The 12642-nt window shown below is 39.0% G+C and overlaps 1 protein-coding gene across 1 annotated transcript in view; it reads left to right on the forward strand.

Annotated features, from left to right (window-relative positions):
- LOC121323071 (collagen alpha-1(VI) chain-like) overlaps positions 1–6691 on the forward strand; it is a 49170-nt gene extending 42479 nt beyond the window's left edge. The window contains exons 27-34 of the mRNA XM_041263800.1: positions 615–651; positions 1171–1179; positions 1555–1688; positions 2086–2195; positions 3138–3324; positions 3572–3731; positions 4177–4206; positions 4440–6691. Coding sequence (XP_041119734.1) covers positions 615–651; positions 1171–1179; positions 1555–1688; positions 2086–2195; positions 3138–3324; positions 3572–3731; positions 4177–4206; positions 4440–5050 — 1278 coding nt within the window. The 3' untranslated portion in view covers positions 5051–6691. The remainder of the gene's footprint in view (positions 1–614; positions 652–1170; positions 1180–1554; positions 1689–2085; positions 2196–3137; positions 3325–3571; positions 3732–4176; positions 4207–4439) is intronic.
- Positions 6692–12642: the final 5951 nt, after the last annotated feature.

The following is a 12642-nucleotide window of genomic DNA, read 5'->3' on the forward strand; positions in this document are numbered from 1 at the left end:
AACTGTCAAGACTGGTGTGACATTCAGCGGCAGATTTGGCAAAGCATTTGGTCCAGTCTGTAATAAAACTCCTATTTCTCTGAAGGAAGAATACAATCCCCTGTAATGTTATAAAATGAGAAAGAAACAACTTGAGTGGTGTTTGGTTCCTGTTTTCTCCTTTCAAATAACAGGAGTAAATTATAGACCAGCTTGGGCAGTCAGGGTATGTTTCTAAAACCCATTTTTAGCAGTCATCAGTCTATAATATTGTGGGACTACTGCGGTTCCAAGACTGCTTGCTCGTTAATACTCTTGCATGTATTTGAAGGGAGTGGTACCATGGAATATTAATGAGCAAGCAAGGTTCTGAGTGGGGTTCCATGAGCTACAATGGGGTACAAATGCAGTTAATGCAGTCGTTCTGCATTAAATCACCTGTCCTGCGTGTTAACAAGATAAATATGTTCAAACAGCTCAAATGCTTGACTCTAACCCATAACCTGTGCAATTGAATAATACTCATAGTTTTGTTAGTAAGGAGTCCTGTTTTTATGCTGTTCTCAGCGTAATACACAAGATAGAAATAGAAATCACCTATTTGTTTAACTCAACTGAATGCCTCTTTTGTCTAGGAGTGTGAAATCTTGGATATAATCATGCGGATGTGTTGTAAGTATATGATTTTATATTGATATTGTTTGTCTCTTGAAATGCTTTAATGGTGGGGGGTTGATATTTTTATTTGGTAATTAGGATGCATTTAGACTTGCTATGTACCTGGGAAATCAGCACTTTAATGTTTACCAGCAGTAATAGCAGAATAAGGGTTCGCATGTGGGTGCTTTGCCTCCAGACAGATGTGTAATCCCCATCACAAAACCAGAAAACCATCGCTTCCTGGTCACTGTCCCTCATCTTTCAAAGGCATACAAGTAAATAAACACATATTTAAATACAGAATACAATAATTTCATACAGTATACAACAAGCGGAAGCCCCCCCCCCCCCCCCCCCAAAAAAAGAAAACATTTACATAAAACTAAAAAATAGCTGAAAATAAGCAGCAAAAAATGTAATGAATAAACACAGATAAACAGAAGCCCTGCCTATGTGTCTACAGCTTGAATCAGACAATCAAGTCTTTGTTAATAACATTGCTACTTTTCTTTATTTCCATTTCAACAACAGCATGCTGTGGTGAGTACAGTCTTATTTCACTGCTTGTTTTTTCTGTGATATATTTTTCAATACAGAAGTAAATTTTCAGAAGTGTTCTGATGAAATAACAATTGAAGCCCCACTTTCTGAAAGCAGTTTAAACTCTCTGATAACCTGCTTACTTGGTCCTTGTCAGAAGATAATTCAGTTATTTGCTTTTTATACAAAGCTGTAGCATAGGAAGTGATTTAGTTCCATCAACTTTCACTTTTATAAAACAAGGTAATATTGCCAGCGGAAAGAGGAGGCACAGATATGTATTGCTGCTCTATCCATGTAGACTTATGCTTATTCACCTGGGTGTTCTTCAAACTGAAGTGAACTGAAAGAAGGAACGATCTTGCTTTTTCTCAGAATGTAAGTGTGGTCCCCTGGACCTCATGTTTGTACTGGACAGTTCAGAGAGTATCGGCATGCAGAACTTTCAGCTGTCCAAAGACTTCATAATCAAAGTGATTGACCGACTAAGCAGAGACGAGCGAGTCAAGGTAAGGACATTGCCTGAGGGTACAAACAGGTTTGTGCAGGAGTGAGCCAAGACACACTCCAGTCCTGGGAATCCACACTGTGGGGGGTGGAATCAATGTCATTGCTATATACAGAAAGACATCTGTCTTCATTTTCCAGTAGGGTAAACAGAAAACACAGATCTGTGTGTGTAACAGAAAAATGATAAATTAGTGAGGGAATAAAATAGGTGTAGGGATTTCACCCCTTGGTGGTCATATATTTCATTACACATCCTACACAGAGCCATCATGTGTCCAGATTCACTGTCACAGTACTTGGCGGAGGGGGGTTGCAGGTGGAGCCCTGTACTGTATACCAGGCCTCTGGGTCACAGCTGAGTAGGGTTTAGTTTAACCGCACTGTTTTCTTTTCCAGTTTGATGAAAATGAGTCCCGTGTCGGAGTGGTTCAGTACAGCCACAAGCAGACAGAGGAACTTGTTGCCATGGGTAGCGCAGACATCAAGTCCATCCAAGATTTGAAAGAGTACGTCAGTTTAATAAGCATATATATATATATATATATATATATATATATATATATATATATATATACACACACACACACACACACACACACACACACACACACACACACACACACACACACACACACACAGTATGTGATCTTACCCAAATCTTCTGTTTTCAATTGAGTCTCCCTGTCCTACACTGCAGTAGTATTCTCTAGCTAGGAGTGTTGGTCTTTCCCGGACCTCTGCCTGGCAAGTTTGCAGTGTTGAAAGAGTTAAGGACCTCACAAACCCTTATAAAATGTTCCCCTAGCAAAAGCACAGCAAAGTATAGTGAAGCACAGTGCAATCAACGGAAATCATGGGAAAAGCATGGCAAAGGCATTGGAAAACTACAACATTGGCAGGCAAATTTATGGTGAAAATCTTTAGGGAAGGCTCTGTGCTACAATGATGTAAGATACTGAATTAGAAAGACAAGCAGCAGAGTTTTTAAAACTCAAGGGCTCAGCTGAAGTATTTGGCTCATGTATTCAGTAGTGTCCTTGTGCACCACTCTGAACAACAATTACCACCTTTTCTGTCTTACACTGTTAGAATTGCTGCAGACATTCCAGTGCTGTTAGTGTCCATCCATAACAGAAAAAAAAAGTTATTCTGCATTTTCTAAAATACTGGTATTTTTTTTATCCCCTGGTTTGTCTAAACTACAGAAAACACTTTTCTCTTAAATGTTGAATTATTTTATTCCATTCATTCAGCAGAAAGCTACATTTTCAGGTCACAAGCATCATGCATATTGCTAGTTCAGTTTCTGATGCCACTGTTATTTGCTAGAATGACAGCAGTGCTGTAATTGCAATTTATTCCCAGTCTTAATAAAACAATATCCTGGAGTTAGCTTTATCAAGAGGTTTATCTGCTTGAGTTTCTCAGAGCTTTGTCTTCTGTCTCAGGGCTGTGAAGAATCTGAAGTGGATTGCTGGGGGAACCTTCACTGGGTCAGCACTTGGCTTCTCCAGGACCAATCTTCTGGATCGGTTCAGGCTGGAGAATCGATTCGCCCTGGTTCTGACAGACGGACGCTCAGACACATTGCGGGACCCCACCCCTTTGAATGAGTTGTGTGCGGTCAACACCCAGGTACAGTGCAATGTGGTGCAGACAGAGTTGGCTCATTCACTAGTCTCTCATTCCTGCCTTTCACCTCTGGAGGCCTGGGTTCCAATCTAAGGGTGTTGGTAGGACAGACAGACAGACAGACAGACAGACAGACAGACAGACAGACAGACAGACAGACAGATTGTGGGTAATTCACTAGCCTCACATGTCTTTCCCCTCTGGAGGCCTGCTTGTCTGTCCCTGTCCTAGTAGATCTTGTTGTTTACAGGTGGTTGCCGTTGGTGTTGGGGACATTTTCAAGAAGCAACCCAACACGGAGCAGCTTGGAGAGATCGTTTGCTCGAGTGGGATCATCCTACGTAGGGACAACTACGCAGAGCTGCTGGAGGACTCCTTCCTGCAGAACTTAACAGCACACCTCTGCCAAGGTATCCACAGAGCAGGCTCTTGCTTGTGGGACACACAAACTGGTGGATTAATGTAACACACAGAGAGGTGGAGTAATGTAAAACACAGAGAGGTGGAGTAATGTAACACACAGAGAGGTGGAGTAATGTAAAACACAGAGAGGTGGAGTAATGTAAAACACAGAGAGGTGGAGTAATGTAACACACAGAGAGGTGGAGTAATGTAACACACAGAGAGGTGGAGTAATGTAACACACAGAGAGGTGGAGTAATGTAACACACAGAGATGTGGATTAATATAACACAGAGTGCAGGCCGTGTAATTATATAAATAGACATAAATCTGCTACAGATGCAACATGATGATCATTAAAACTGAACCCAGGACCCTGTATACAAAAGTTAAAGATATATTTTATTAACAATTAATAATTTAGTGTTTGTTTTTTTTTTGTTTTTTTTACAGAAAAGAAGTGTCCAGACTACACGTGTCCAAGTAAGTACAGCAACATATTTTTATATATATATATATATATATATATATATATATATATATATATATATATATATATTTTAGACTTTGATATTATTAAAGCCTAAAATGTTTTGCTTTCGAGATTTGAATTGATTTGCATGGCATGGTATGACGTTGGTGCTGTATTTGTGTGTTCGCCTCCACATGTTGAATGGAGTTGAGTGGCTGCATTCTTGACTTCCTCTCCTCTGCAGTCTCCTTCACGTCTTCAGCTGACATCACCATCCTGATGGACAGCTCTACCAGCGTCGGACACCACAACTTCGAAACCAAGAAGCAGTTTGTGAAGCGGCTGGCCGAGCGCTTCCTCATGGCAAAGAAGCCCTCCCAGGCGACGGTGCGTGTGTCGGTGGTGCAGTACAGTGGCAGCCAGCAGCAGAGTGTGGAGGTGCCCTTCTCCCAGAACTACACAGAGCTGGCCTCTGGGATTGAACAGATCCAGTTCCTCAACGATGCCACGGATGTGACAGCAGCGCTGGACTACGTGATCTCGCAGTACCGGGGTGCTAGGGCCAACACCAATAAGAAGGTCCTGATCTTCTCTGACGGGCGCTCGCAGGGCATCTCCGATGAGGTGATCCAGAAGAGCGTGGCAGAGGCTAGGGCGGCAGGCATCGAGATCTACGTGCTAGCCGTGGGCAGCCAGGTGAACGAGGCCAACCTGCGTCTTTTGGTCTCAGATAGGAAGGGCGTCTACAATGTGGCCTACGGGGCGCGCCACCTGTTTAGAGTGTCCGACTACCACTCTCTGTTGAGAGGGGTCTTCTATCAAACAGTATCCAGAAAAATCTCTTTGATCAGCTGAGATGGGACGGGGGGAGGTAGGTAGAGAGGCTACAGGATTTTTAACAGATATGCATTTTTAACCCATGTTCAGTTTAGATGGAGTAACTAGAATCCGTAGGTTTTTTTTATTTTATTTTTTTCGCTAAATAATGTTCATATTACTGCAGGCTTGCCATCTAGGGACTTAATGCATCCTTTCAGAAACTGAAAGTACCTGTGTTAGTAAACCCTTTCAGATAAACTCGCCATCAGTGCTGGTGAAAGTGGGTGCCTCCTCTAATGTGTTTTCAGCTTCTAGCTACTTTTGGCAAGGGACAAGAACCAAGACCAGACTCTGGATTCCATTAAAATGTTGTGCCGTCACATGTTCTGTGCAGCAGTGATGCACAGCATTACCATAGCAGGGGAGGCACTGTGATTTTGATACAATTCAGGCCTCAGTATATGAACTCTGTATTCCTAGCTCCAATACACACACACTTCCTGCCTGCCCAGGACATAGAGACATGTACACTTTTGCATATTCAAAAAAAACATGTATTCACATAGCTTAGTACACTGTATAGAGATACATCTTTTGTCTACCAACCCTTTAGATCTGTAATGCTCCAGAGACAAACTGGCCATTGCGTTACAATGTTTTTTCTTTTTCTGCTGGTTTTTTGTTTTTTGTTTTTTATGGTCTGATGTTTTGAATAAAATGTTTTGTTAAAAACAAGTCAAAGTCCAGTTCCACTTGTAATCCCCCTTGTTGAGGTTCACAGTCTTTTAAATGCAAATATAAAAACAAGAAGAAAAAAACTTGGAATAGAGTGAATTTTCAAAGTGAAATTAGATAAACGACACTGGTGGACAAATGCGCCTTTTCAATGTCAGACTGAAAATCCTTCAATCTAGATAAAAGAAAACTACATCCTAAAACAGTTTATTAAATATCAAACTTAATCCACCTGTAGGGCACTAGAGAATCTTACATCACTAGAGAAATCGTCCTGGATTATATCAACAACCTACTGCATTTTAGGGGTAATCCTGGGTAACCATGGATAGGTGATTGATGCAATCCAGTGGTGTAAAATGCTCTAGTGCTTTAGCCTATCCCCTAGGTATAGGTTGATCAAATCGACCAGTAAGATAACAAATCACTGGTTGAAGTTTCAGTGTAGGAAGACCCTTTCTTAAGTGCTATGTCTTTTTAACAATACATGATTTACAATACAGTGTATTTTAGTCTGTTTTTTTTATTCATTAAATATAAATTTGCTGCATGAAACGGTTCTGGATTATTGTCAAACAAACTAACAACAGTCCATCCTTTCTGAAGCGTTGCCTGTATGTTTCTGTAATTTGTCTTGTGTGAAGACACTTACCTTGCATGTTACTGTTTAACTACAGGTTCAGTTACACAGAAAAAAATGAATACCCTTGAAGATTGTCGGACATATCAAGTGTAAATACATCATTGGTGCTATTAGTAAATTAGTAAATTGACTTGTGTTTACTTATTGTATTAGCTTTAAATAATTAATAGAGTTTTTTAAAAAAAAAAATTAAAAATATGCATTCCATCTGCCTTGTAACCATTGCCATTTGCATCTCCTTTCTCATTTTTTAAAGATTAAAGTCCACAAACCAATCAAATAAAAGTCGTTTCACTAAAGCTCTGGTGTGTGTGTAGTTATTGAGGTTCAAAGTGCATTCTGTTTGTCCATGTTTCACAATGAGAGGGAGTACTGCCAGGCTCTCCATTATTCTGACACTAAATGATTCAGGAACATGCACACTTTGAATAGTGACTGCAATGTAGAGAATGGTCCTGCAAACCGATACTGACTTAAAAGTTAGGGCTAATTTAAAGTTTTGGGTGTGCTTTAATGTTAGGATTTTGTTGACCTATGCTGAATACTAGAGACTTTCTGATGACTAACTTCTGTATTTCCATGCAAGACTTTTATAGTGTGCTTTTTCAATAATCTAGAGCTCATAAAAGCTGGATTTTCCACTTATTAAGTCATGTTGAAAGTACTCTTTCATTGAGTTATACTCCCTGGTTTCAGGGGCGTGTAATATAAAAATTATTATGATTCAACATTAAGAGGAACGTATGAATCTGGTGTAATTTCAGAAAGTCTGGTTCATTTAATTTAAATAAGTCACTTTTTAACTTAAACAAAGCATTCCTTATTATAGCACAACACAGTGGAAATGTATGAAGTACTGGATAATCTGTTTGGTAATAAGAGTATAATGCAAGAACAGACAGGAAAACTCGATGGGGCAAAAAGTTAACTTAAAGAAAGAGTGACTTCTATATCATACACCTAACCAGTCTTCTAATATCTATTAATGTCTCTAGAGCAACGGTACATTAACCCACTGTCCGTGACTCCCAGCCCTCCCCCCGCGATACCCAGTCCCCCATTTATACCCAGCTTTGTGTTCAAAAGAACTTTTGATTAGGATTCAGTCAACTCTCATAACTAGGAAATACGGTATAACTCCACCGGGCTTGTCAGTGCCTTTAATATCTCCTGTGTTGGCTGAGTTTGGCCTCTAGTCTGCCTTTTCTTCTACTCTCTTGAGAAAAGATAATACATTGATACCTTCTGGATGGGATCCTTTGAAAATAAAAGGTGGGGTGGGCAGGGTCTAGGGCTCTGGCAAGTAAGAACACATTCTGCATCCTCCATTTGGTGAAAGCTGAACAATGACTGTGTTTTTCATTGTTGACAATAACCAACACACACTGGTGAAAGTTAATAAACTTATTTTTCTATTTTGTTTTAAGATTTCTCCATTAAACTGAATGTTAGTGTTGCATTGCATGCGTCCTCAGGATGAATGCAATTTCCTTTATTATATCTATCATATTTCAATTCATGCAGTTAGACAAATGTAGCTTACTGCGATGAGTTATGAGTAAGTATTGTACATCCAGACTCGAGTTAGTTGTAAAGCAACGTGTTTCAGTTAATATAATTAGGCAGATATAACCTCTACATTTATAAAGTTTTCACAGAGAGGAGTATTGTATCCAGGAGTATTGTATCTTTAAAGGCAGCATTGGGGATCATTAGCAATAACCAGTTACTGTTAACAAAAAAAAATACGGGTCTTTAAACAGAATGCTATCGGTTGCAATTTCTACCAGAAGTTTAGAGAACTGTCGACAATACTGGCGAAGGCTGAAAATGAAACAGTATAAACTTACCAGCAGTGTGGAGAACTTTTGGCAATGCTGATAATAAAGTAGAATGCGCAGCTTTAAGGATATTGGCAATTGCCAGCTATTAACAATTGTCAGCTTTATCTGAATACACAGTTGTAGTCAAAAGTTTACATACCCCAATAAAAATGAATCATTTCTAGAAATGTATTGAAAACAAATAATTATAGGAAAAAGTTTTTTGTAGCAAAAGTTTTGCTTTTGTGGATGAGCAAAAAAAGTTTCTGGAAACTTTTGTGGATGAGGAAAAAATAAATAGATGTCTACCATTATTTATTTCAGATTTGCAGATTTGTGCAGACCCCAGGCACTTTTATCCATGCATATGTATATTACGGGACATCCAAGTTTCATGACAATTAACTTGTTTTGTCAACATGGAAATATGTCTGGGGTCTGCAAAAAATACCTGGGGGGGTGGGGAGGGAGAGAAGGATATATTTTTACCTTACTTTGGCGACTTATTTCTCTTACTGTATGACAGGTATTGACTTTTTTTTCTACATTTCACCTAAGAGTGTTGGGATCTACAAATTAAAAGTGAAATGGTGCTTTTGGCTGATTTACTTCTTCTGCGCCAATACCCTGAAACACGTAAACTATCCTTGTTGTATAGAGAGTCTGGCAGTTCTCACGCTTTCTGATAACTTGCTAAAAGAAAAAAGTTCTTTATATAATATAAATATACAAAAAAATAATCTGACATGCATGGAATTTGAAACTATAACCTTCAATTTGCAAGGGTGTTGTGTTACTGTCATCAGTGCTACACAGTTAGTTGAGAAAGCAAGCAGTACTTTGAAAGATAAAGTCAGCCAGCTGAAAATTCTCGGGACTTATTTTTTTACATTTTAGAGATTTATTTATTTATTTATTTTCTTTTTCCAGTCACCTCATCATTCTGATATTCTGGTCTTGATCTCTGAAAAATGTTGGTTTCTTGTCAGTGTAATGCACATTGTGATCCCTATTGGCGCAAGGAATTACAGTTCCTCTCGATACTGGTTGACGAGAGTAATGTTATTTGTGGTCCCCACTGGACAAAAAGTAATGTTAATTTCTGAGATTTAGCTGTGCTGAAGGATAGCCTATATATTTGGTAAAAAAGAAAAAATAAATAAATAAATAAATAAATAAAAATAAATACATTAATAAATATTAATAAATATTAATAAATACATATAATAAATAATAAATTAATGCATACATCAATACATATACATTTCTTTCTTTATCTATCTATCTTGATATTTATTTTTCACTCTCAGATATAAATACTGCCATTTAATACTGTATGAAACAAAAATAAATTCTCATCAGTTCTTGTTCAATTGTATATTAGTGAAGATTTTTTTAAATAAAGATCACCATGCTTTCATATATTTTTACTTTCAAATTTTAAAATATATTTTAACAACCTTGTTAAAATAACCTTTCAACAACCAACTTGTTGTCTGTTCAGTTTGTCTCGTCTGGCTTACGTTACATGGATTGTAAGGGGAATGGGTCATGCCATTACTTAGCATGGAAAGGGGGAGTGAGTGAATGAGTGGGGAGAATGTGTATTGCTGTTATCAGGGGCTGCAGAGCATGGATGTGACTGGTTGATGAGCTGGACTATGGCGGGAAACGACGAGAGGTTATATAAGGGGGCACAAGAGCCTGGGGACTGCATTGAAAGCATGTCTTTGGTTCAATATTCACATAGGGTTTATATAGCAAACTATAATTGTTTTTAATGTATTTTATTTATATGTAACAAATACATTTTTATGTGAAAAAATCTAATTGATATGAATGACATTTTCATTAGCAAAGACATGGAGCTCCAGGTTTGTGTCTGTTGTTGGAGCAAAGTGACAACATTTAGGGGTTTGAAGATTCATCAAGGGAGAAAGAAATGCTTGAGGGAGAAAAAAACCTCAATGGACACAAGCCTGGAGTTAAATGACCAAGAGCTTCTGAGAAAACAACGTGAGACACAGTAAACACAGATCTCTGTTTTGCATTGGAAAGGTTAGATGGAACAGTTAAAAACAAGCTGAATAAATTTGGGAATACCATTTACGCATATGGAAGCGAGAGGTTTGGAGTTGAAAAAAGAACAGAGAAAGTACGAACTATTTTGTAAAGTCTAGATGGCGGCAGGAGATTAGTGCTTAGTGAGAGAAAGGCAGCTAAAGAAGCAATGGAGGAGAGCAGAACAAAGTCAGAAGGCGGCACTCAATCTATTACCAGGGATCATAAAAGATAAACCTATGGAAATGCTAAAAAAGAAGGAGCGTGCGAGAAATAACTTTTATAAAGACCCATTCAAATTTGCAAAGAAGTTATTCACCTGGGAGAAAAATGGCACACTAAACTAAGTCTGAGCAGGAGAGATATCTCAAGGAAAAGCTGTGAAAAAGGCAAAGGTGTCATCATCTCCAGGGCCTAATGGAGTTCCATACAGAGTGTACAAGAGTGCCCCTGGTATTCTACAAACACTGTGGAAACTGATGAAAGTAGTATGGGAAAAACAGATTGTACCAAGAGCATGGCACAGAGCAGGGGGGGTCTTGTGGCAAAGCGGCTGCTGAGTGACAACAGGTGCAGAGGTGATGCAGTGCAGGAATAATCACAGACAGAAAACTGTAATCCATTTGGAAAAGGTGTATTTTTATTTTTACATCCCGGTCTGGCAACCAAACAATAAACTCCAGCAATACACACCAATGTGTGATGCACAGAGGTAACAATAACAATGGGTTACAGCCCAAATAATAAATACACGTTATCTGCCCCACAATAATACTGGACAAGGTCACCAGTCCGGATGCGTGCAGCTGTGCTTGTGTTGGGTGGTAGCTTTGTGGTGGCCCAATGCAACAGCTCTGGATATGTGTTAGCCACCTTGTGGTTCACAAACAAAGACAATTACTAACAGCGAGAAACAAACAAAACACTCACAAATATTTATTTTCAGTTTTCACTGGGTCTCTCATGATCCTTCTAGTTCTCTATACAAAAACCAAGCGAAGGAGTAGATTGTGATTCTCCGTCCCCTTTTATCCTGTCTTGCATGACCCCTTGGTAAATGAGTGCAGCTGTCTTTACAATCTGTAGCTGCTATGTCGTTTCGTCTTAGGAGATGGTATGAAGGGGACCTAAAGGACACAGTTCATATAGGAGAAGTGAGACAACAAGCAGTGCAAGGGTTGAAGAGCATAGACAGCAGCGCTTTACTAGGCAAACTTTCAGTTTGGTCTACTGCCAAGACTTCTGTGGCCACTCATTATGTATCAGGTTTCCTTGACAACAGCAGAGAAGCTGGAAGCGTTAATCAGTTCATATGTCAGGAAGTGATTAAGTGCTCCAAGGTTCGACTAGAAATTACATTTACATAGTTAAATGACAAATGTGTGAGGGAGGCAGCACCTTTGTTGAAAACTGGAAGAAAGTGGGCGGCAAAGAAAGCGGGCGGCAAAGAAAGCTATGGAAGATGCAGATGTTGGACAATGTCTTATTTTCTCAGCTGAGATTTCCACCACTAACCTGTTTTCTCAGAGACATCAGATTCAGTGGTCAAGTATATAAGGCAGGATTTGAACCCTAACTGGTCATACTTTCAATCCAACTACACAGATTCATATCGTAACCCTTTCAACAGACTATCATTTACATTTATCCTATCCAAACAGCAATACATTGCCTAAATATAGGTTGAACAATTTTGCTATTCCAGAAATGTGTGAAAAAAGAAGTGATATCTGATATCTAACTTGTCTTGTGTTTTTCAGGCACAATAAAAGCAGACCGCACTTGCATCAAAAACACAAGCCAAGTTATAAACAATTGGGGCAACCTTGACCCCTACTGCTTTTACAGTTGTGTATTTGCTTTGTGCTGGGCAAGGCTGCCCCAATGGTTTCTTGAAACTTGGCTTTTGTTTTTGATATCTCCACTTTAAATGGCTGGACACTTTTGATAACTTGGCTTTTTTCCACATTTCTAATGTGTTTTTGTTTCCGATAATAATAGTGGGTTACACAGAATGTTAATGAAAAGTGCATGTACTAGGCTTCACTCGAATACATCACTGCATTCCAGACGTTTTATTTTTTTATAGAGGAAATTGTTCCTTCCTGTTTGCTGTTCTTTATTCTTGTTTACTCTGCAAGGGCTGCTGCTTTAACTTTTTACACATAATCAGCTTTCAATTACATGTAAGGTCCATTTGCTTCAACTTCTAAGGAAGCTGTGTGGACCAGTGGTTTTAGAAAAGGGCTTGTAACCAGGTCCCTGGTTCAAATCCTGACACAGAGGTCACCCAGGACCAGGACCAGGACTAGGAAACCTTGATCTAGAGAACAGCTGCTGTGCAGCTGTCTGTCGGTATGTCATGC

Source organism: Polyodon spathula, chromosome 11, assembly GCF_017654505.1.
Source record: "Polyodon spathula isolate WHYD16114869_AA chromosome 11, ASM1765450v1, whole genome shotgun sequence".
Lineage (NCBI taxonomy): Eukaryota > Metazoa > Chordata > Actinopteri > Acipenseriformes > Polyodontidae > Polyodon > Polyodon spathula.